General features: G+C 41.3%; 1 protein-coding gene across 2 annotated transcripts in view; it reads left to right on the top strand.

Annotated features, from left to right (window-relative positions):
* Positions 1–25,348, top strand: part of PAX5 (paired box 5) — a 318,326-nt gene that overhangs the window by 30,777 nt on the left and 262,201 nt on the right. For both annotated transcript variants that reach the window (XM_084834904.1, XM_084834905.1), the window contains exons 3-5: positions 2,768–2,965; positions 10,731–10,795; positions 17,563–17,691. In XM_084834904.1, the coding sequence (XP_084691030.1) occupies positions 2,768–2,965; positions 10,731–10,795; positions 17,563–17,691 (392 nt within the window). The remainder of the gene's footprint in view (positions 1–2,767; positions 2,966–10,730; positions 10,796–17,562; positions 17,692–25,348) is intronic.

Genomic DNA, 25,348 nt, shown 5'->3' with positions numbered 1-25,348 from the left:
GCCCTCATTTTGAATATGGGCCTGGGTTGAGAGTGTTCTGCTCAAGACTGGACATTGCATTCTGGGAGCTGTGTCTCCTCGGGCTGTATGTTAAGTTATAAATGAGTACGCTTTGCCTTATGGTGGTTTTCATAGTACAAAGGAAATCATTAGTCATTACATATTGTGATGCAAGTCTGGAAATTTAACTGCTGTGGCATTAGAGGAAAATAAGAATTATTTTATTCATTGGATCATTCTGTAACCCTTGACCCTTGGAATCTGATCCACTTATTTTGGTGGGCTGTATGAGACCCAGCAGCCCGTCTGATGCAGAATTCTGTTTATCCACATTTTTTAAATACAGGTAGCAGTTTGACCTACTGACAAAACATAATGCTCTCAAATCAGTTCTACTCCGAACCTGCTTAGCTTCACCAGTTTTACAGCATTCAGTAGCACAGGGTTGTGGCTTAGGCACAGAACTATTAACCAGTATGTCCCTTGTGTAATTCTCACCACTGTGAAGATTTCACTTTGTGGCTTAAGACAAGCCATTCTTTCTCGGTTTCAGCCCCGCCTCCATCTGCAGTATGGGGGTGATAATAATATTGACCTACTTTACAGGATTGTTGTAAAGATTAAAGATAAGACATGTGAAGTGCATTAAAAACTCTAAAGCACTATATTACTGCTAAGTATTATTATCGCTTGCTCCTGGGCCATACACTGGGCAGTATCCAATGTTAGTCCTGTGTAGAGTAGACCCATTGATATTAATGGGACAAGTTAGGTATGACTAACTTAAGTCCCATTCATTTCAGTGGGTTTACTCCAAGTAGGACTAAAATTGGATACTACCAAAAGAGTGCCAGAAGAGACAGTAACCATGATTCAGCCATCAGTTGAGGGACAAAGGGTGTGAAAGAAAATTCAGAAATCAACCATTTTCCATTTCAAAAAAACAAATCCTCATCATTAACTCTATGAGAAATGAGTTTGTAAGGACTTTGTTAATTATCCCAGTGAAGGTGCATTAGCTTAGACTGAATCTGATTTAGTTCTGTTGGCTTTGATGGGAATAAATGGGTTTAAATGGAATTTATTTATTTTAACTCAGTTGAGATCAGGTGGGGCTGATTAAAACAGGAGAGTCAGCCTGTGAAGGCACTGAATGCAGTTCACTTAAATGCATATTTGCTATGCATTGTTTTGTCACACAAACATTAACTATTTTATGATACTCACTGTATGTACAGGAAAATTTTACAGTTTTGTTAGGTTCAGTAGAACAGAAGGCTCTAATGGAAAGGTTAAACCATAACAAAACTTGTCTTGTTTCATCACTAGTATTTCTCAAACAAGCTAGAATTGAGTAGCAGACAATTTCTTCAAAAATCCAGTGGGAATAGCATGAGCACTGGATGTAAGCAAGCTATATCCCATTGAAATCAACAGCAAAATCCTCATTGATTTTAATGGATCTAGAATCTCATTTAAGTGTCTTGCCATTCCAATTAACAAGAATATTAAGCTCTGACAACAAAGTACCCAGAGAAAGATTTCAGGTTAAAATATAATTGTGTAATTTCATGAATATGATGGATACTGAAGTACAATCTGATGCCCGGTCCAAAAAACAGTTGTGTCTTGCTCACATAGGAAACAAAATATAAATTCATCTTATTTTAATGTGATATGGGTATGTGAGCCTTCTGAAAAGAAACATGATTAACAGCATGGATTTATGACATTATTAGTTAGAGAGGTTTTGGTTGGCTAAAATTGTGGTACATAGCAAGATATACAAATAACTGGATTTTCTTTGTTGGGCTTCTCTGTTGAGCCTCTACTGGTTATTGTCATGCCAGTTCTCAACAATATGAGTCCAGAGACCCAGGTGGTCTCTGCTTTAGTTTATAAATAGCTGAGCATTGGACTCAAAGCGTGCATACTACCAAATATTCTTCTAATATTACCTCATTCATTTTATTGGCGCCTATGTGGGGAAAGTGCTTGGTAGATCGCATTTGCAGTTTGTTTTACTAAATTGCAATTGCTTACAGAGGAGAATGATCCTTAAATACAGCTTATTGATAACCCAGTAAGGCTTTAGTGGTAAAGGCTGTTCAAAAACAAGGAAAGAATGGGCCTTCCTCCCTGCCCTGAAAAGAGCAGTTAGAAAAAAAAAAACTGTTCACAATTAGGAATGAAAAAAGAATGCAAGGAAGAATTAACATTGATACATTTGTTTTGACTGCACTTATTTTTTCACGATATTATTTTACCACTTAGTTGCAAAACTATGGCAAGCCTTCGATAGCAATTTACTGTAAATGAGACCAGTGCAAAAAAAAAAAAGAGTTGATGCCAATTTATTTTTTATTATTGCTGCTATCACAAATTAATAACACACACTTTCAGTTAATTTTCAGTTCTAGCTTGCCCTTTAAACTCACATCATTTTTATTGTCTTGTTGCCATGAGGGCAAACACACACACACACACACACACACACACTATTATATATATATATATAGGGCATGAAGTACGTGAAATTAAAAAACAACAACACTGTTATGTCTTACTGATTTAAGTGGGAGAATTAAGCACAATCTAAAATCTTGCCAGTTGAAATCTATGGAACTTAATTAGGTCTGGTCTTAATGTCTTGTAATTTACTGGGGGGTTCGTAATATTAGAATGTACAGTGGTCATGACCATTGAAAATGCATTCCTGTGAATTGATTGTAATTTTTTTTTTTTCTTTCCTGAAATTTCATTCTAGGTACTATGAGACTGGAAGCATTAAGCCTGGAGTTATTGGGGGGTCAAAACCAAAGGTTGCCACACCCAAAGTAGTAGAAAAAATTGCAGAATATAAACGCCAAAATCCCACCATGTTTGCCTGGGAGATCAGGGACAGACTTTTAGCAGAGCGAGTGTGTGATAATGATACAGTGCCCAGCGTTAGCTCAATTAACAGGTAAGAATCTTCTGGACAGTACAAAGGAGATGCTTTGAAGCGATGTTTACTATAATTATCTGAAAATGGCACAGAACTATTTTGGTTATTCACAACGTTGTTCATATATATAAAATGCATACATGTAATGTTTGTGGTTTGTTTTTCATGCAGTGTTTGGTGTATTGAACAAAGTAGAAATAACCTCTTATAGGGGGCGACATAAAATTTTATCCCCACAGAAGGTGCACAGTCTCAGTCCTGAATTTCCATTTTTCTATTCTCATTGTCTCTGATACTCTGAAATGTGAGAACTAAGAGCAAAACTGATAACATTAATTTGGACCTAATGCAAAATAATGTGAGCCTAGAACTCTGGAATGTGGACTGGGAAATGAGGAAGGCTTAGTCTAGGTCCCAGGACAAGGGCCAGGTGGTCACCTTTTTCTAGATTTACCTTTCATCTTTATTATTGAGTTACTGAAAATGAACCTGGGCAAACCAGCAATGAATCTGCAAATACAAGCAACAAATGTGGTAGAATCTGCAGTGCAACTACTGTGTCCTCCAGTTTATTGACCTGTGCAATGTGGTTATTAAATCTTATGTAGCAGGATGATTAATTTTGCAAAATACATTGGGAACCTTGCATATGACGTGCTACCTTAGAGTCGGATTGTGCATTATGGGGGTTTTGTAATTTGTACTTGTCCAGTGCACGAACAGTCATGCTTATGCATGGGGTGTCAATGACTGCTTTTCTCAAGAAGCATTCACTGTCCCAATGTGCATAATTATAGTTCACTACATCCCCTGGCCCCAAAAGTATATATTTCATGAGAGAGTTGAAACATAGTTTGGCTATGATCCACAATTAATTTACTCCATGGTTGTTCTATTTCTCTACTTTGTTGCTCTAAAGTAGATGTTTTGCATATTGTGTAACTTGTGAATTATGTTAATTCCTGGGGCACAAAACTCCATTAGCGAAAAGTGTTTACTGTTAAGGGTTGCAGCGCAATTCAAGTCTGGACTCACATTCTGATCCTAGTCCTGTTCAGCTCCCCTGCAGACTGATAGTGCATTCGAGAATCCTCTGAGGCATTGCAGAGGATTTTTGTGTGTGCTCTGAGTTTTCAGGGTGAGTCAAGCTTAGCAGGTACTGCTTTAAGTCTCGGGCATATCCTGTCCTCTTTTCATAGGGCAAGAAAAACCTTGAGCTGATTCTGCAGATTCTCGTATATGTGTCATGAAACATTCCTTCATACTCCACCTGCAGTATTTTGTACCAAAGTATATGATACCTTGATTTTTTAAAAAGATGAAATCTATTTCAAATTTTGAAAACCCACCAAAGACCCTAGTGGCGCACAAATATAATGTTTTATATTAAAAACCACAACTCTGAATATAGTTCCCATGCAACTTCATTTATATCTTCTCAACATATCTAATAATGCACTTCCATTTGTACTGATGGACATGTAGTAAAGAGCTGAGGAATTACTTGCTATGTCCATTTAAACACCTTTAGAATTGTCACTAAGTATTTAGCCAGTTCCCCACATGAATGAAAAAGACAAAGATAAAAAGGTCAGGGCACAAATAGAAAATATGCAAATTTTTCAGTGAAACTGCATATTTTCCCCTATGTATTTTGCAGTGTAAATACACAGCTTCGTGCATATTAATAATTTGAAGAAAAATATTAAATTTATGTCTCATTGAAATCATTAGGACAATTCAGTTCGAATTCAGTCCCATTGATTTCAATGGGAATTAAGTGCAACTAACTATGCTTTGGGGCCAACTGTTAATTATAGTGCCATTCAGAACATTAAAGGTTGATTTCTAAATCACAAGCATTAACCAGAAGGGACAACAGAGCATAACTATCTGCACTTTCCAGATCTGTGGTATTTTAATCTGCTTTGGTACATTCATATGGTTTATGCTCCTACTGCTATGAACACTGTGGGACTGTGGGCAATTTAAATGTTTCTGAGATGTCCAGCTAGATGAAGCTGTACTATTTTTGCATATTGCACACACGTTTATGAAAAATGTTTGGCTAAAACTGAAAAGTAAAATAACAGCTTGATCTGCACCCAATTAAGAGAAAGTACATGGACGTAAGCCAATTTAGTCCCATTGATGCCAATGTGGAGGAGGTGGAAGAAGTCCAAATATTTCTGGGTTTTGGGCTGCTCGAATTAGTTTTTGCCTGAAAACAATATTTATATTTTATGCTCTCCAGAAACCATGGGCCCACCTCTGCAATCAGCAGTATTCATGCCACTAGCTATACCATTACAAGGTACAGACCCCAGTTCATTGCATATTTACATGGAAGTAAGTTCTGCTGAATTCAGTGAGACGTACGCCCAAGGAAGTGCATACAGGATCGCTGCCATAACCTTACTTCTTTTTTTAACTTTTCAGTTGATGTTTCTGCTACCCTGCTCTTACCAAAGTTATTAACAGAGAAAACTTTATATAATAACAAAGTTCTCTGGAGTGTAAAATAGACCTGCTGATATCTTAACCTTCACCTTGTCTTCATTTTATAGTAGGGGCTTTGAAGAATAGATTCCTCTTCTCCTTTTCTTTATGGAATAACATAACTAAATATACAAGTCCCTCCCCAAGGAGCTTACAATCTAAAGATAGGTAGTGAAAGGAAGCAACAGAGAGAAAGAGGGGGGAGGGAGGGGGCGGGAGAGAGAGAGAGATTGGATGGAGAATGTAAAGAAACGACCAAAAAAAGCTAGGGAGGATTTATTTATTACACTTATATCCAAATGGGTTCATTACATATGGATGCATACATATAGGTACTTATGGTTCCCTAATGATCTGTCATCCAGGGAGTTTAGAGGGCTAGATTGCTTAGTTTCAGCACTAGAAATGTGTCATGTGACCTCTGATTATTCTCTGGGCCTACAGGAAAGGCAAGGGTAATAGAGGATGAATGGTAGTAAATGCAGTTGTTTGCTCATTTCATTTTCCAGCATTCTCTTTTGCAAAATATTTGGTAAAAATATCTACAATTAATTTGCATACCTTTGAATAGCAGATGCTGGGCACAAGCAACCGGAGAAGGCTTGTGAGATCCCAGAAGTATCTGGGTGGCTATTGCTGGAAAAATGTTGGGCTAGATGGAACTTTAGTCTTAACTTACAAGGCAATTCTAATGGCTGTATTCAGTTGGTGTCCCACCATTAATGGATCCAGTGAATGCAGTGCAATGGGGGAGGGGGGAGGCAATTTTAAGCAATCCCCCCAGGTGCCCCCCCCCCCATCTGCACCAGACAGTTGGGAGGCCCTTCAGAACAGCATGGGAGTGGGTGCAGGGAGGAGTTGCAATAAATAAATAAATCATATCCCCCCCCCCCGCCCATTCCGTTGAGGGAATTCTCTGTTAGATCAAAGAGGCTTCCAGCGGTGGGACACCAATTGAGTACCATCCAGTGTTCTTAAAGGAGTTGGTAGGTACTGATACAAATTTTGCACATAGCTTCTTCTTTCTTTAGCCAGTGGTTTTGTTTTTTGATTGTCACTGCTTGATACTTCAAAATGATTAGCAGTAAAGCAAGGGATAAGTAAGCCACAAAACAGATTAGTACAATATATATGACATAAATCCCTGCTGCAGTTGCTAGCATATATACATATGCTGTATATGTGAGGGGCTTAAGCGGATATATTGCCTATTATTCACATTTAGAGAACGTGTACAAAAGTTAGCTGTGAACATTGATATTAAAGATACACAAAGAAGCTGTGATCAAGTTAGCTTCCTCTCCTTTACTTCTGCACAAACATGGAAACTTCTGAGGCCATATTAACTTTGATTTCAAAATACAGCTTATACTCCTTTCTAAAAAATTTGTTATGTGGAAGTTAACATGCACTAAAATTAATGGAATTAGGTATCAGTAATGTGTCTGGGATCGAGGTGTTAAAGCTGCTTCGTCTTTCCTTTCAATTCATTCCTCTAGGTCTGGTATTCACAGCAGGGTCTTGGTTCTACTCCAATAATTGATAAAGCAGAGTGCAGGCTCAGCTGGGCCTCTGCTTACATTCTTTGTCTGCTGAGAAGTAAAAAAAAAATGTTTGCAGGATGACAAGTAAACTTGAATTCACCCCTAGTGAATGAAATACTTTATAGTTCTGAGATGATAAAGTACAAGCGGAGGGATGCAAGCAAATGGACAAATGTGTACACATACGGATACATAGAATGAGTGTGTGCTTCTATTATTATATACTGCACAGCTTACAGTTTCCAGGCAAGGGCAAATTTAGTGCCCCTTGAAGGAGTAAATATACCAAAATTAGGGGCTATGTCTCTTTTCACCAAATATGTACTTCTTCATAGTATGAAAAGTAATGCTCAGACATGAAAAATTCTAAAACAGAGAATAGATTGAGAAGTCTGCAGAGTTTGTGGGGGCAAGGGAAAGGAAGGTGGTTTGAATGTTATGCAAAAACCTAATGAAATCTAGTCATTCAGGATAATTCATACTTTAGGTGGCAGTCATGTTAGTGTTTTATGTACTGAACACTTAAAAATGTGAAGTGAGGATGCTTGTCTGTAAACGTAGAGTGGGATGCACACCAGGGAGCCAATGGTGGCTCCCCAGTCACTGGACTGAATGTCCCTCAGCATTCATAGATGCGCATTCCCCACTTCACACTGTACATGATCTCCACCGCAATCACCAGTATATCCACAGCAAAGGCTACTATGTGAAGTATTAAGTGGGTCCAGAAGGAAGCCACCCAGCTCTTAGAATACAGAGAACTCCTAGAGTAGCCATATCCATAGGGGCTAAAGTATTTTGGGAGTGAAGAACGCTATATCCCATGTGAAGGCATCCCTGCCCCCCTTAGACCTACTAATATTCAGAGTGACTTCTTCTGTCATATGATCCCTAGAAGCATTATATTCAGCTTGGTCAGCATCTTCTACTGTCCAAACAGGAAGCAGGAGGGAAATACTAATGCACAGTATACCTTTAAAATCTGAAAAAAAATGGAGTTCAAGGATAAATGCACTCTGCACTCAAATGTGCTTCTTTCTCATACCTCCCAATGCTGAGCTCTAGCACTGAAGTCGGGGGAAAGGCTTCGGGGCACAGGCCTGGCAGTCCCTAGCTTAAATTATGTGCTGTGTGGAAGACTTGGCACCAGCACTGCTCCAAGCTCCATGCAGAGGCCAACACCAACAGTCACCTGTGTGGTTCCCATGGCCATGTATTCATGCATAACCATCCCATTGGTGCAAATTATATGGGTCAGTTGCATGCTGGGATGTAGCTGATGTGAAACAAACCTGCTGATTTGCAGCAGTATGGATGGAGCCTTCTGAGCTTCTTTCTAGCCAGCTGGTGCACAAACCTGCTGTAAGAGAAGCCACTATGCAGTCAGAGGAGCAGACTTCAGAAGGAGAGGCTATAGAAGTACTACCTCATCTTCTCTAGACTGAAATTATCAGCAATGGGCTCCTGCTACGTTTTGATTTACCTCATTCTCGGTCTTTTCACTCCGTCCTCTGTCTATCACCATCATACCTGCAGCTACTAGCCATCTTGTACCACCTTGGGTAGTAATAATTAAAGGATCCCATAAGTTACCACCCAGAGAAAAAGTTGCCCACTGCCATTCTGCTCTTACCTTGCTGCTCTTACTTTGCATTCTTTCAGTCAGCTTCTTTTGAAGGTGAGTAATTCTCTGTATCTCTGCATCAGGTGTGGCCAGGTCAACTTAGGGCGCAATCCTATGCACGTTTAGACAGAAAATAGTTCTACAACTCCCAGCATTCCCTAGCTAGCATGGCTGGCTGGGGAATGCTGGGAGTTGTAGGACTTTTTTCTGTCTAAACATCCATAGGATTGCGCCCTTAATAATCCATGATGCAAAGACACAGGAGAATTACTCACCTCTGCGTGAGTCTCTGCTCTGGGCTTGCCTACTTACAGCCTAGAAGTGTGTCCAAATCATGACTTGTGCATCAGGCATGCAGGGATTGGGGTCTTCTAATAGTGTGTAATTTTTATTCTTACAAAGTAAGCCTCTTGGAGTATAAAAACGAAGTGTGCCTCCAATTTTAATTTTTTTTAAAATGCGCCTCAGCTATCAAAAGTTTGGGAAACGGTATTAGTAAAATAGGACTTGCATTTAATTTTTGTAAAAGTACGAACACAGCACAACCACTACAACCAAACACATCACAATCATTATCCACTTTACGGATTGGTGAAATGTGCAAAGCGAGAGGCAGATACAGTAACTTGAAACTGTCGTTTTTTTCAGCTGCTATTCTGGAATGTTAAAGGGAAAGTATTTAAAAATGACAGTGGCTATTATTGTGTGAGCATACCAAACATGAAAAAAACAAAACTGGATAACCAGGCAAAGGCTGGGAGTGTGGCCAGTTACCTACCCACAGAGGAAATAATCAGCCCATACGCTGCCAGCTAAAATATTATATTAAAACGGGCATATATACTGTGTGGAGAATTATATCAATTAATGGTGTATTATTTGAGTAAAGGCTACTCTATAGTGAGTGCATCAATCTTGTTCTTATTTCAATCAATGGCAAGATTCCCATTTATGCCACTAGGAAAAGGTGTAGAGTAGACCTCCTGCTTTCACTGTTCTTAATATGTCTCCACTGTGGATTTTCTACTGTAACAATCTTATTTATTCTTTGTGAACTTTTCTTCCCCATCCCAACATAAATTAATGCCATAAAAATCTGCTGTCCTATGGGAAAAAAATGTACATTTTGTTGCCTCAAATATGGAAGTGGGCCAAACTTTATTCCCTGGCTGTGGTGGTGTAAATAAATATTTTGAAAGTAGGAATGAGTCTGTCTGTCTGTCTGTCTGTCTGTCTATCTATCTATCTATCTATCTATCTATCTATCTATCAGATTAAATAAGGTGACATGATAAAACCTTAATTTATAGTGATGTTAATGTTTAGGGCACTTCTACATATTTGCTATTATCAACCAGTGGGAATGAGCAGAGAGGAAACACACTCAAGTACTTAGTGATAATGAGGCATTTCCTGTTCGACAGCTGTGGGGTTTAGCGCTACCATAGCTGTTTTGACTACCTTAGTGCAGACTCTGCTAGCCTATCACATCTGGAGTCAAAACACCAATCACCATATTTTGCCTCAGTCTTGATAAAGTTAGTTATGCTTCCATCCCATTGAAATTAGCCATTCCAAGGTATTATTATTAATAATAATAGGTAGCTGCAACTAATTTAAGTCCCATTAACATCAATGGGTTTTACATACAACTTAACTTCCTGTGGATCGGGGGTGGGCACATTTGTGTGGAACTGAAGTCTTGCATTTTGAATCTTGATTTATTGTTTATATTGTAGTTGACTTTGGTATATTTGCTCAGCTGCCGTTCTTTTACTTTCTCTTGATGGGACAATAAGATTTATGTTACAGTGAATGTCCAAACCTTTGTGAATGCTGACATTCACATGAGAATGTGGACAATTCCAGATTAATTTTGTAAATGGCTTAAAATAGACATATATTTCTCATTTTTTCAGCAGGGTCTACCATCACATTTAGGTAACTCTCAACATCACCTGATTTTCAGATATTCACTAATTGTGTCTGGGAAATACAAAAGTAATGAATTGGAACAATTTGCTTGGATACCCATCATGCTTAGTTATGCTGCACAGCTAATTTGATCTCTATTGTTGTATACCTAATAGTAAGTAGCCGTTTGTCTATTATGCAGGATTATACGGACAAAGGTACAGCAGCCACCCAACCAGCAAGTTCCAGCCTCCAGTCACAGCATAGGTAAGGAAACCATATATATATATGTATGTATGTATGTATGTATGTATGTATACGTATATATATATTTCTAAAGAACTTTTAATCACTCTTATGGGCAGATAATTCTGCATAGAACACTTCAGCACACGTACTAATGCACCTTCTTTGTCATTCTCCAAGGGCTGAACATGGTAAATGAATTTTATAAATACTGCTAAAAGGTTTTGAATTTTACTGATTATTATGATAAATAGCTTTCACCATGAGACAGAAAATTGAAATCTAAACCAAAAAAAAAAGTCATCCCACTAATGGGGGTCTATAGAATGTCAGATAATTAAAGTAATAAATCAAGAAAGGGATAGTTATTCATAACATTTTCTGCATCATTAGTCAGTAAGTAGTTTTGAATGTGTTTTTTTCTTCTATCAACCAACCCTTCCATAATTCTTTGAGCACTTGCAATTTTGAGTGAAGAGGTAGAAAAACTTTGAAAACTTTCTTCTGCTCCCCCCCCCCTGCTTTTTTTTGCCTACTTCAGATGCATATAATCTAACTCTAGTAATTGAAGAGTGATGGACTTCATATCTGGGGCTTTTTTTTCTGATGTGTCTCTGAAACAGGAGCATAAGCTTGCTTAAAATCACCTCAGTTAACTCAGGCTACTTATACAGTCAGGGCCAGAAATATTGGAACAAGGATAACTGTTTTGGCAGTTGGCCTCTGTACACCACCACGTTGAAGTTGAAAGGAAACACACCCAGATAGGAGCAAAGTCAGGACTTTCAGCTGTAATTCAAAGAGTTTGACAAAAGTGGGGCACTAACCATTCAGGAAGTACAGCCAGTGGCATACACACACCCCCATCGTTGGTGGCTCATAAGTAATGGAACAAATGGCTGACAAGCAGCTGCATGGCCAGGTGTGGCCTGTTTCCTGGGTACCCCATGACCAAGCAAGCAGATAAAAGGCCTGGAGGTGGTTCTGAGTGTTACATTTGCATTTGGTAGCTGTTCACTGGAACTCCCAACATGAGGTCCAACGAGGTGTCCATGTGAATGAAGGAGGTCATCATTAGGCTGAGGAAACAAAATAAACCCATCAGAGAGATAGCAGAAGCAGTGGGAGTGGCCAATACAACAGTTTGGAACATCCAGAAAAAGAAGGAATTAACTGGCAAGCTCAGCAACAGCAAAAGGCCTGGCAGACCACAGAAGACAACTAAAGTGGATGACCGCAGAATTCTGCTCATGGTGAAGAGGAACCCTTTCACAACATCTAGCCAGGTCAAGAATGCTCTTGCGGAGGTAGGCATGTCATTGTCAACATCTACAGTCAAGAGACGGCTTTATGAATGTAAATACAGAGGCTTCGCAACAAGGTGCAAACCACTGGTAACGCTCAGGAACAGACAGGCCAGATTAGCCTTTGCCAGCAAACACCTAAAAAAACCTGCCCAGTTCTGGAATAAGATTCTTTGGACTGATGAAACCAAGATGGACTTGTACCAGAATGATGGGAAGAGAAAAGTATGGAGAAGGGAAGGAACAGCTCATGATCCAAAGCATACCACATCATCTGTCAAACATAGTGGAGGCAGTATGATGGCATGGGCATGTATGGCTGCCAATGGAACCAGGTCACTGGTGTTTATTGATGATCTGACCGCTGATAAAAGCAGCAGGATGAATTCTGAAGTTTATAGGGCTATAATTTCTGCTCAGATTCAGCTGAATGCTGCCAAATTGATAGGATGCCGTTTCATATTGCAGATTTGCGTTGCCCTTATTTTTGCCGTAGTCTACGTAAAGATTTACATAGACTACAGCGACCAAATAAGGAACGCGAATGGCGGCTCCCTATGGGGGCCATTTGCGTACGCGCTTTTTTTTTTAAGTCACCCGTGATAGGCTACGTGACGATTTACGTAGCCTATCACGGCTGACTTTGCAGATCTAGCCGTGATAGGCTACGTAAATCGTCACGTAGCCTATCACGGGGGCGTTTATTTTTTTAAAAAAAACTTTTGAGTTCGCGGCCGGGCGAGGCGCCTCCTCCCCGGCCTGAATTTCGGCTGGGCGAGGCGGGAAGCCTCCCCCCCGGCCTGAATTTTGGCCAGGCGAGGCAGGAAGCCTCCCCCCCCCCGGCCTGAACTTCGGGGGGAGAGCACCGCGAAAAGCTGCGAGACCAGGTAAGTGGCTTTCGTGCACCCCTAATCCAGGTATTAAAGGCGATCCTCAAGTCTGAAATGATGTTGGTTTGTTCCATTATTTATGAGCCACCAACGATGGGTGTGTGTGTATGCCACTGGCTGTCCTTCCGGAATGGGTAGTGCCCCACTTTTGTCAACCCCCTTGAATTACAGCTGAAAGTCCTGACTTCGCTCCCATCTGGGTGTGTTTCCTTTCAACTTCAATGTAGTGGTGCACAGAGGCCAACTGCCAAAACAGTTATCCTTGTTCCAATATTTCTGGCCCTGACTGTATAATATATTCAAACTGATGTAATCCAGCTGAACCAAATGAGAGGAAACAAAGTACTTCTGCTTAACTGGGTTGTGAGGCAGGTTTCCACAGACTGGCTTGGGTTGAATTGCATCGCCTCTTTCCTCTTTACTGCAGAATTTAAAAAACAAAAATCTCTTTATTTGTTTGCATTTGTTTGCTAAATCTGAATTCACTAAATTTTATCTGGATTTTTAAAAATCTCCATATTTTCTGAGCTCCAACTATGTTTTAAATACTAACAGCCTAATCCATAATCCAGCAAAATTAAGTGTTTAAGGGTGCAATCCTATCAAGATAGGGGGCTGCCTCCGAACTCGCCTATCCAAAGCAAGAGAGGCGGGGGAGGGGATCATTCCCTCAGCACCTCTCCTGCCTTGCTATTTTTCACTAGACAGCCGTTTTTGGCTGTCTAGCGGCAGGGGGCCGACTGGGAGAGGAAGCTGCCATATGACACATTGGATGTGTTGTACGCGCAGCTCCACTGTCCCGGCCCCAGAACACCCCCCAGAACGCCCCTTTTCAGTCACTCTGCACTCCTCTTCTGAGTGTGGGGGATGGGGCTTCTCCGCACTGCCTTGGAGGCAGCGCGGACATGGGGGTAGGTCAGTTTCTCAGGAACTGACCTTGCTTCAAGGTTGGTTCCCGGAAATGAGCATATCCTATGACCCTCTAGACAGTGTCTAGTGGCCATAGGATTGCTCCCTAAATTTAAAACAGGTTAATCCCATGGATTTCAATTGGGACTCGCCTGGTTTAATTTCAAATATTTCCATTTAAATTATGGTCTTGGGTTATGGAGAAGCAATCCTCAACCTTCTTACTCTGGAATAGTCCCCCCACCCCCTTAACTACAACTACATTTTAGAGACCCAATATATTAAGAAGTAACTTTATTCCACCACACAGTAGACTTCAGACCAATTGAAATGGGTTAAACCAGCCCTTGCAGGAGTGCTCATACAGTGGATCGTTCTGTGCTGATAAACCCCTCCAGAGGGTTGGGAGGACCTACTGACCAATGTGGGCTGTGTCCTATGGGGCTGCAGTGCGAGGGAGGAATCGTCCAAAATTGGGCAGAGGAATCTTGCTCTGCTCATGCAAGGTTCTTGATTTCAGTGATTCTCTGCAGTCCTATATGACATAGCCCACAATTTTTGGAAGATTTCCCCAGCCCTCAAAAGAGGCTTTATGGGGTGTACAGGGGGCTCTAGGGTGGAGGAGGGAAAGGGAAAGATTCATTGAGCAAGCTTGCTTTTCACTCATGCAATGTTCGATTTCATCCAGTGCACATTTCTGTATTTGTGAGTTGCACATTTATAGAAGTGTTTTGATTGATGGTGTGACTGATGGCCTCTAAATTGCAGCTTCCTAAGTACATAGCCAGCCAATGTGGTGTAGTGGTCAGAGTGCTGGACTGAGACTCTGGGTTCTAGCCCCCACTCGGCCATGAAGCTCACTGGGTGACTTTGGCCAGTTACTGACTATCAGCCTAACCGATCTCACAGGGTTGTTGTCAGGATAATGTGGAGAGGAGGAGGACTATGTGAGCCACCTTGGGTTCCTTGTGAGAGGAAAAAAGGTGGGATATAAATGTAATAATAAAAATGTAATAATAAAATAGACCAGGATGACCGCCAGCCACACAACCAACAAAGAATGCCAATGATATGAAAAAAAATCCCTCCCCCAAAGCATAACAAAACATAATTGGTTTCCATATGAAGTCCAATTAAAGCATTTCTGGTTCAGCCAGAATCCTCATTGAAGTGAAAAGAGTTCTGAGTACTAAACATAGCTGGCCATACCATTGGGCAGACTGAGGTGCCCACCACAAGAGGCAGATTTGGGGTAGAATCATAGAATCCTAGGGTTGGAAGGGGCCTACAAGACTATCGAATCCAACCCCTGCTCAAGGCAGGAAGCCTGATTCCCAGGCGGTCTCCCATCCAAGTACTAACCAGGGCTGACCCTGCTTAGCTTCCGAGATCAGACGAGATCAGGCACACCAAGAAGTACTATTGAAGGGCAGCAAATTATTATTAATTTAATAATAGTTTTATTATAATTTTAGAAGTATAATTTTATTATACTTCTAGCTTTTGGCAGGGCACTATTTGCATTGCCTACCTCAGGTACCACAATGTATTGGATCACCCTTGCTTCCCTACAGCCTCATTCTGTGAGATTCTGGGTTGAGATAGTAGCTCATAGGATCTACCATCCCCAGGCGTCATCTCCTCCTTACTCCAGCTCGAAAGGGCTGCTGCAGCAGCAGAAACCCTTTTACCATTGTCCTCTTCCTCGCCATGCAACAAATGTCTAGCAATAGTTCCTTATGGTCCACCCTAGGAGAGCAATGTGATCTAGTGTCTAGGGTATCAGGGAAGATTTAGCTTCAAATCCCAGGAATCTCATTGTGTAGACCTGGATAAATAATTACTACTTAGCTTAATCTACTGCAGAGGATGACCCCATATACCAAGGATGAAGAACCTCCGGTCTGCAGGGCCTTGAGCAAGATCCCTCCCATTCCCCAAAGCCTTGCTCCTTGAAGGCTATGAGGGAGATGAATCCCCACTGTTATCTCTGATCACTGCTCAGAGCTAACAGTGAGGATTAACCTCACACCTTCTTCTTCTAACTGGTAGGGCAAGTGGAACACTAAGGCATGCAGCCCCCTCTGGCCTTTTTTGCTGCCCCCACTGCTGCCTTGATACTGCTGAATTTGCTGCCAAAATTCAGTGGCACAGCAGCAAATTCACTGGTGTAGCCACATCAGCAAAAAAAAAAGGAGGTGGGATTTCCCCGTCTTTTTAAGAAAACAAGCCATAATTTGCTGCCAAAATTTGGCAGCATGGCAGCAAAAAAGGGCTAGTTTGACATTTTTAGAGAAAAACTGGCCCTTTTTGCTGTGTTGCCAGTGGCAAATTTGACAGACTAGCAGTGGCAGGGGGCAAGGTTGGATTCCCTGGTGGGTGCCAGGGAGGGGGAATTAACCCTCTGGAAGGTGCCCACCCCTGAACTAAGGGGAATCCCCATTGTTATCTCCAGTTACTGATAGGAGATAACAGTTGGAAAGGTGAATGGTGAACTAAATGCTTTGGCTGCTAGCATTCTCCCCCATGGGGGAAGGTGTGGGGCAGATGAAGCTGCCCCAACTGAGGGGCTGGCTGGTGGAGCCATCCGTCGCTTTGATCAGGAACCCAGCTGGGAATGCCTATTCGTAGAGAAGCTGGATCCCTTCAGCCAGTGTCTCAGTGGGGTAGCTTCACTGGGGAAAGCCTGTGCACAGCAAAACTAGCTCCCCAACTTTGGACAGGGACCCGATGAAGTCAGAGGACATGTCCCTGCCACCTGGCATCCCTGAACAACGGATGGACATATCTCCTAGTTTTGCCTTCTTCCACATTTCCACATGTTTAAAATCCAAAGTTCTTTCCATCCTGTATATCAGGGGTGGACAACCTCCAGAGGTTAAGGGTGCTGCATTGCCCCCCCAACCCAGTGGTTTCACCAACATTGCTGCCACCAAAATTGCTGCTGATTTTGCTGCTGAGCAGTGATAGCAAAAAATGTGGTAAGCTCTTAACATAAAACAAACTGAACAAAATTTTCAACCATTGCCTATCCTGTACACTGTAGAGGAAGAGTCGATAGATCTTGTGAGCTGGTATAGCATACCATTGAAGAACGTGAACTGTAAGCCATTAGTTCACATCTCATCTCAGCCATGGCCTCATATGATACACTTAGGCGAGCCACTTCCCATTTTAACATGTTGGTAATAACAATGGCATTCCTTGCAAGGTAAAGTGTATGTGAAGCTATTTGAACACAATGTATGTGAAGCTTTAGGAAAAGTGCTACATCCTATGGGTTGTTAAATGACCCAGGAGCGGGACACAATTCTCCATTACTGTTCCATGGCTTAAAGGATCTGTATGGTAGTGTTGGACAGGGCAGAATATTTTTGCAATGCTTGCAAAGGTACATGATGCTAAGTTAGCTTGCTCTTGTACAAAACCAATCTTTCTGTCACAGCAGATAAAGCTGTTTATATAAGACTGGGCTGGAGAACATGCCAGAAAATGAAATTCAAATGTTTAAATAATGTATCCAAGCTGCAAACTCTCCCTCTACCCTCCTAACAGTTTCACTGAAGAAATTTTGTAGGTAGCAGTATTTAAATACAAAAAACCAACATGGCAGTCATGGCAGAATTTATACACACGTTTTCTCTTTCATGGCTTTGCATACTGATTAATTTGTTTTTAATTACAGCCTCCACGGGGTCTGTGACCCAAGTGTCCTCAGTAAGCACAGACTCAGCAGGTTCCTCCTACTCCATCAGTGGAATTCTGGGAATTACATCTCCCAGCGCTGAAAGCAACAAACGCAAAAGAGATGAAGGTAAATAAATAAACCAACAAATAAATAAATATATTACTTTTGCACGACTATAGTCAAGAAAGAGTTATATGGAATTGCATTTTCACTCTCTGTTTAATACCAACTTCTCATTGCAAAGCCGTTTCCAATTTACAGACAAGTCAAGATTTTTTTGTAGGTTGACCTGAATACATGTTTTCTAAGGGATCTCTGTCTCCTTCTCTCTATCGTACAGATAAGTTTCAAAATATCTCTACACAATAAGCCACCTAGAAATTATGAGCGAGGTTTAAAACAACAAAACAATGTGGTTTTAAAAGGATAAAGGTTTTGAATTTGCCTCTTTACCATATCAGTTTTGAGACTCACATTTGTTTTCATTTGTCCAATGACATGACTATTCTAATTTTAATTAAGAACAGGGTGGGAGGAGAAAGGATGAGATTTTGACATAATCCACATAACTAAAATGATGCAGTCCTTGGACTTTCCAAATGACACCAATTACTGCATGAACTGACAACATGGTAGAACACCTGTTGCAGTATTCTGTTAATATGAGAACTGGGCAATGCATGATCAGTTTCATTGACGGTGGATTCACATAACAATTTTGAATTTTCACTTTTTTATTTGGTAGTTTTCTGAGTAACTTAAAACTGCTGATCTGAGTACAGAAAGAATTGTAGTGAGTAGTCGTGATTTAATGTAAACCTTTGGTTCAAACAGACTTGCTTTTGTTGAATCAGATTTTTGGATAGTTCAACACAAATTTATTAGCATAGGCATCACTCAAGCATGTCCTGGTTCAAGCCCTGTTTAAAGACTTTTCAGAATATGCCCCGTTGCACTCTGAACAACTGAATGTGCCAGAATCAGACCCTGAACTAAACCATTTGCAAGGCTGGATCAGTGCCTGCTAGGGCTGCAGTCTTTAATGGGTTTAATTTGTAGATGAATCAACTGAAACATTGGATGATTGATCTGTGTGGGCCAATTTTAAAGAGCAAGGATGAATTTTAATCAATGGCGCTGTGAATCAAAGGTACATCTGTAAATTTTTCATCTCTATCGGTTTGTATAATAGGGAGTTTAGAAAGGGAATATTAAAGATTACCTTTCCTTCAAATACAGACTGTTAGCTTTTGTTTACTAGAAGTTATATACACTTTCTTCAGTATTTAATAAAGCACCTATAATGAGGCTAATATGCAATATTATTTCAATTAAATCAGTTAACTGATCAGTTAAAAGACAGTTAACAAAACAGAATCCTTCAGTGCTGATGTGACAGCCTTACTGTATTCAATTCTGCAGAAAAATCAGATTTGGGTTCAGTATGTAAAAGAAAGTGCAAAGAGGTTAAACTGAATTCTCTGATTATAGTAAAACAAGTAAATGAAAAGTTTGAAAATAGGGGGGTTTCAGCTGTCAAAATCAGTCGCTTTAGTGATCCAGTAATTCCCTATAAATGAAAGCACTGATGGACATCCATGGAGCGGTCCCTTCACTGAAAGGAACAGGGACCCTATTTGCAAAGCGAACAAGGTGGTTTCAGCATTGATCTGGTACAGTTCCACTTTTTGCAGTGGAAATGCTTTGGGTTTAGGGCTGTTCACAACTGCATGTTCAACCGTTCACGACTGTAAGAAGTGGTCGCGTGCATATGTGAATGAGCCCTCCGAGACCTAACACCGCAGACAGGATGTTCATTTCACTGATGCCCCAAGAACATTCCCTGGAAGCAAGTCACCAGTTCAGCTGTGAGTCATCACCAAGTCTTGCGCAATCTGGTGATGTGTGTGAACTAGTCCTTGGGACAGCTCAAAACATTGTGGAGGAAGTTATTTAGTTATAATCTGTTCTGACTATCTGTGAGGGAATTGGCCTGAATTAGACAGTCATGCCAATATAATGTGAATTCTTAGCATTTGTACAGCACGTTTTGAATGTTCAAAGAAGCAGTGTGCCAAATTTTTCGATCCATTTAATTTTGGCCATTCATTGGGGGGAGGGGTGAAAAGAAATTGCAACCGAAAATTGTGGGAAGGGGTGAGAATTTCAGAGAAATTCCTTAGTGTGCGGGGCTTCAGTGCTTGCCTAATTGGAAGGCGGCGGTTGGAGGGTGTGGAGTGGTGTTCTTTCTTTTACAGTTTTTATCCAGCTCTACTCTTGCAGCCTCTCCAGCTGCTTGTGCTTCCTGGAAAGCCCCCTAGAGGACTTAACCGGGGCTTCCTCCCTTGGTGCTTTCCAGTGCTGCTGCCTGAAAGCTGAGCAACAACAACTCCTCACTCAGCTTTCAGGCAGGAGCACTGGAAAACCTCAAGGGTGGAAGTCCTGCTTAAGTCCTCTAGGGCAACGGTCCCCAACCTTTTTTGCACCAGGGACCGGTCCCGTGGAAGACAATTTTTCCACAGACTGGGGGGGGGGGGGTGTTTCGCGGGTGGACTTCCGGCTGCTGGGGCGCAAATGGCGTCCACTACGCGGACGCCATTTGTGTCCCTGTTCTCTGCAGTAATAGGGCTACGTGAAGGTTTAAATCTTTACGTAGCCTATTAAAGGTTTAAATCTTTATGTAGCCTATTAATGCAAAGAACAGGGACACAAATGGCGTCCGCATAGCGGACACAATTTGCATCCCAGCAGCCAGAAGTCTGCCAGCGGCCAGAGCCGGCCGGCAGCTCTGCGGACTCACTGCAGAGCGGAGCCAGCCAGGGCCAGCGAGGATTCTGGGGGGGAGGGACGGATCGCCTCTCCACCCCTACGGACCCCCGTGGACCCAAGATAAGAGGGTTTTACACACCCCTACGCGGCCTGATTCCTAACAGGCCACGGACCGGTACCGGTCTGCGGCCTGCGGTTGGGGACCCCTGCTCTAGGGGACTTTTCAGAAAGCTCAAGTGCCTGGAGAGACTGCAAGAACAGAACGGGATAAAAAATTTAAAAGAAAGACCACCCCATCCACCCCTTAGCAACCTCCTTACCATAAGGGAAGCACTGAAGCCCTGCACACTGAGAAAAGTCTTCAAAATTCTCAAAATCCCCACGAAAGAGACAGAAAAATGGCTGCTTCTTTCGGAGGAAAGCAAAGAGGTTGCAAAAGGGCAAGTGGGGTTTCAGCATAGCACTAGGTCAAAGCACTTCATATATCTTCATCACAGTACTCCTCCTTGCAACAATCCCCTAAGGTTGGCCAGTATTGTTATCTTCATACTGTGGACGATGGAGTGTGAGAGAGTAGCTGTCTGCCTAAGGCTATCTAGTGAACTTGCAGAGAGGAGATTTGAACCTGGGATCTCTTGGCCCATAGCTCACACTGCCACCACACAACAGTCCTCATCAGCACATAATAATATCTAATTAAGAAAAATTATTCACGTTTGAAATCGCTTAGCCTAATTAAATGTTCAGTTCAGTTTGTTTGTTTTCAGCTCTAACAAAGAAGTTATAGACAAAATACTAACTAAAAAGAAAATAGATAAAACTACTCAGTCAGTCAATTAACATTTTAGGGTAGCCAAAGGCAAAAGAGGACAAGGTTCTTCCACCTTTAATAGCTGTATAGAAGAGGGAATTTCAGCAAGTGTAGTTTGTCATGCAAGCTACACCATAATCATAACAATCCTCATTAAATGTGATCAAATAAAGGACAGGGGCAAAACCCTCTGGTTGCTTTCTACTGTAAGTTAGCGTGAATTCACAGGGCTGTTATTTCCACCACAAAATAACATTTTACAAAACTCAGTTTTGAGGTTTGTCAAATTCATGTTGGTCTATGATTCCAGTGTATATTGTACCTTTCCCGTAACTTAGTTCCATATGGCTCTCTCCATATTCCAAGGCAACATAAAGACTAAGCATGCACATTTTTCTCATTGGCTCGCTCCATAAAAAGGGCAGTATTTCACCTCTTTTAAGAGCTCTGATGTAGGGCAACAAAGAAATTAAGCAGGTACGTTTTCCCACTGCTATAACACTGTGATAAGTGAAGCTACGCTGGAAGAGGCTCTGCCTTTCCAGAAAAATTACAAAACCACTCTCAAAGTAGGCAGTTATTTCCTTTTGAAATAGGTTCATTTTAGATGAATGAAAAAGGTAACTTGAACTGAAGAAAGACAATCATGTCAATCCACTTTTACATCCCATTCAAATCTTAAACATGTTGAGCTGGATCTAGGGAAGTCGGAGAAATCCGCAATGGAACCAAATGAGTTCAAATTTTTATGAATCCATCCCACAGATTCTGCAGTGGACCAGCTTACCCCCTGTTGGGCAGATTCTGAGGACTTGTGGACTGTTTTTCTAACTTTCCTGAATTTTGTGCAAAGTTTGTTGTAGAAAAATACACAAAAATAAAAAAGTAAAAAATGTGCATTTCCCCCATAGGCTAAAGCGTGAAAATGCACATTTTAGGGGAATTTGCACATTTTTGGGGAATTTGCGCATTTTTGCACATGTGAATTTGTGTAAATTCAGAAGCTAAAGAAAATCCAATTCCGTCAGTGGGCAGATGATGGAACGAAAGGCACCTGACAAAACACAAAACACAGATGGAACAGATTTTACACAATCCCTACATCCTTAGCTGGATTCAGACTACCTCTCAATGGAACTCTGCTCAAGGGACATCCTGCTAGAGGAAAGATGGGGAGGTGATTATTGCCAATTCCTCTTGCAGCCCTCGCAGAGGACTCACCAGAACATCGTGGGAGGTTGTGCTGAGGGTTTCAGAGGGAAGGGGGATCTGGAAAAATTGCCTCCCTCCTTCCTCCAGGTGAGAGCCCACTCCACCTGGGATCTCAGTCTCTTCTATGAACAGATGGAGCCCTTCTATTTGTGGAAGGACAAGCCTGTAGTCAACCTTTCCACTAGGAATTAACTCCAAGAAGAAGTAATAGCCAACCTGTTCCCATGAAGCTTGTGGTGAGATTACATGGTAGAAAATAGAGATATATAACCTATTTCCCACAGCTGCTATTGATCTCAATGAAATGGAGTAACTAGAGTGACCAGAAGCAATGAAGAACGTCTGTGTTTTTAATAGCTGGTGTTTTTCAGCAGGTGTATTTTTTCTCACATCTTTGCATGACAAGATGCACCTGCCAAAATTCCCTCTTCTACACAATTGGTAAAAGGACAGGAGCCTTATCCTCCTTTGTTTCTGGTCACCTTATAGCAGTGGCCAGAAGATGTAGGATCTATTTTTGTTTTTCACTAGAATTTATTTTGTGTTTCATGAGATCCTCCAACTGGAGCGAGGTGCAAAACAGTGGCTCAGGAAGGCTGACATAGAATAGAGGAACACGGTCTCTCTGAGCACAAGCTCAATGCAGGAATTTGTTTTCAGTGGCAGAATTGGAGCTTGAACATATATCCTTTCACACACAAATCTGTTCCTATTTTCCCCTTTTGTCTTTAGGAGCCTAATTTAAGGGGGTGGGAGGGCTTTTTGGTTTTGCTATTATTAAACCATTGAGAGTCAGAAATCTTTGTTGACGTACAGCAAATCACTTAGAGATGTACCATTAAGTGCTGATCTGCCTTCTGCCCACTTCTGCCTTACACCATTTGACACATACTGTGGCTTGTTGGTTTGCCCACACGGTTGCATATGCTTAATTAATGCATTGTACGTTGCCCCAGTAGTTATCTGTTTATGTAGCTATGCACCTGAAATCAAATGAAGAAATCCAACATTTTACAAGTGGACTTCTGCTTCTACAACAGGACTTTCCCCATCTCTCCTTCATATGTCCCACCAAAAACTGCTCCAGGGGGTTCCCCAGTCATCCAGAGGGATCAGGGGGCTACAGGGTAGAGGGGAAATTGCCCCCTCCCTGTTCTGCAGATGGAAGCTATGCCATCAGCAGGAAGAGTTATAGATACCACCCCAATTCTTCTTTTTGAAGTCCATGTATGGATCATTGTAGAGGAACAGCAAACTCTTAATTTTATTACTGGTATACAATTACCCATTCAAATGGTACAGAGATGTATACAGAAAAACAATCCAGAGAACAGGAAGAGCAGTTTTGTCGTTGCTGCAAATAATCTCGTATTCCATAATGTTCAGAACATTCATGTTTTAGATTATTTTAAAAACTTTAGGCTCTACTAAAAGTGTGTGTGTGTGTGTGTATGTTTATATTTTGTAGAGACGGAGTTGCTTAGGTATTAATGATCACAGGAAGGGTCTTTACTTAGCAAACTGCTCAAATAGTAGACAAAATGAACCCAGTAAATTATTTCTTGTCTGTAGAGAAGGGCATTCCACTAAGTCTGTATATCCCAAAATTATGAAACCTTTTCTCCTGTTAGATTTTCCTAAACATCTTTGTAAAAAGGTAGAACCTAGAAATGTAATTAAAATGCTCAAATGGAAAAATGGCTATGCCTAGACAAGACAACTGATTTGCACCACAGAGGGACCCTGAAATGAATTTTCCATTTAGAGGGACATCAAAATTATCTTAGGTCCTTGCATTCTTCTGGTGAAAAGTGTGTGGTCATTTCATTACAGACAGTAGTATAATGTGTAATATGCACAAGGGGGCAGAGTTAACATTTTCTAACTTTTCAAAAGTGTAACAATCAACCTTTATTCTTCTTGCACTGTTGATATATCCATAGATCAGCTCAAATGGGAGGGGGTGGGAGAGAATAAGTAATAATAGTGTCACTCTTGCAGGTGCTATATGAGTAAAGCTAACTGGTGGTACAAAAGGGGCTCTTTCCTTAGAGCTCATAGCTGTATTGATGATACACTATGATTCATTACCTTTTTATGTTCACCTCACCCTTGACATTCTCTAGCAGATGTCACCAGTCTTTAACTCAGTGGGTTGCATGCCTGGTAGCAACAGGAGCAAACTATATCAGACAGTCTTTATTGGTTTATGTAGTTGAAGGTGTCATTCCCCCCCCCCCCCCGTTGTAATATGGACTCAGAGCAGATGTGTCTTAGTGGGGGATCGGTTGTTTTCATTTATAGCTAAAGGACACACTACTGGAGACTGACAAAAGAAACAGAATATGGGCAGCAACTAGACAGTAGAAGCTTGCTAAATAGAGATGAATTCTTCATCTCTCCCCCCCCCCCCTTTTAAGGCAGATGCTTCTGTGCTGTTGTCACAGTATCCTTTTTGAACTGTTTAATCTTTGGTAATTTCCCAGTTCAAGATTTTTCTCACAGTAGTATACATATTGGGAAAACAGAAAGTAGAAAATGCAAAGTGGTTTTATTTTATAGTTTTTAAGTGAGTCTTCTTTATTTCAGGGGAAGTCATGGGCAGGTTTGTGGATGCAAAAACTGGTAATTTTAAAAGTAATCATAGCTCTATTTTCTTCCTTTTAAAAACAACAATACAGGAGGGACATGTTGTTGTTTTTTTTAACATTGAAAGCTGACCCATTTTCAAGGTATTCAAATTGGAAATAGCTGAAATATGCTGGAGGGAGCAATCCTATGGCCACTAGACACTGTATAGAGGGCGATAGGATTTTTTGGTTTCGAGGAACGGAGGTTGGAGCCAGGGCTCTGAACGCAGGTCCCAGAAACTGCACTCCTGGCCCCCGCCCCCTTGTAGCTGGCAGTTGTCTCCATGCCGACTACATCTCCGTGCTTGGAATCAGAGTGCGGAGACAGGGAAAAGGGGGCGGTCCTGGCAGCAGTCTTGGG

The sequence above is a fragment of the Heloderma suspectum genome, chromosome 2 (genome assembly GCF_057233095.1).
Source record: "Heloderma suspectum isolate Gila_16-S chromosome 2, 16-S_ref, whole genome shotgun sequence".
Classification (NCBI taxonomy): Eukaryota; Metazoa; Chordata; class Lepidosauria; order Squamata; family Helodermatidae; genus Heloderma; species Heloderma suspectum.
Note: the sequence above shows the minus strand (reverse complement) of the source record. Positions and strands in the feature narration are given on the sequence as shown.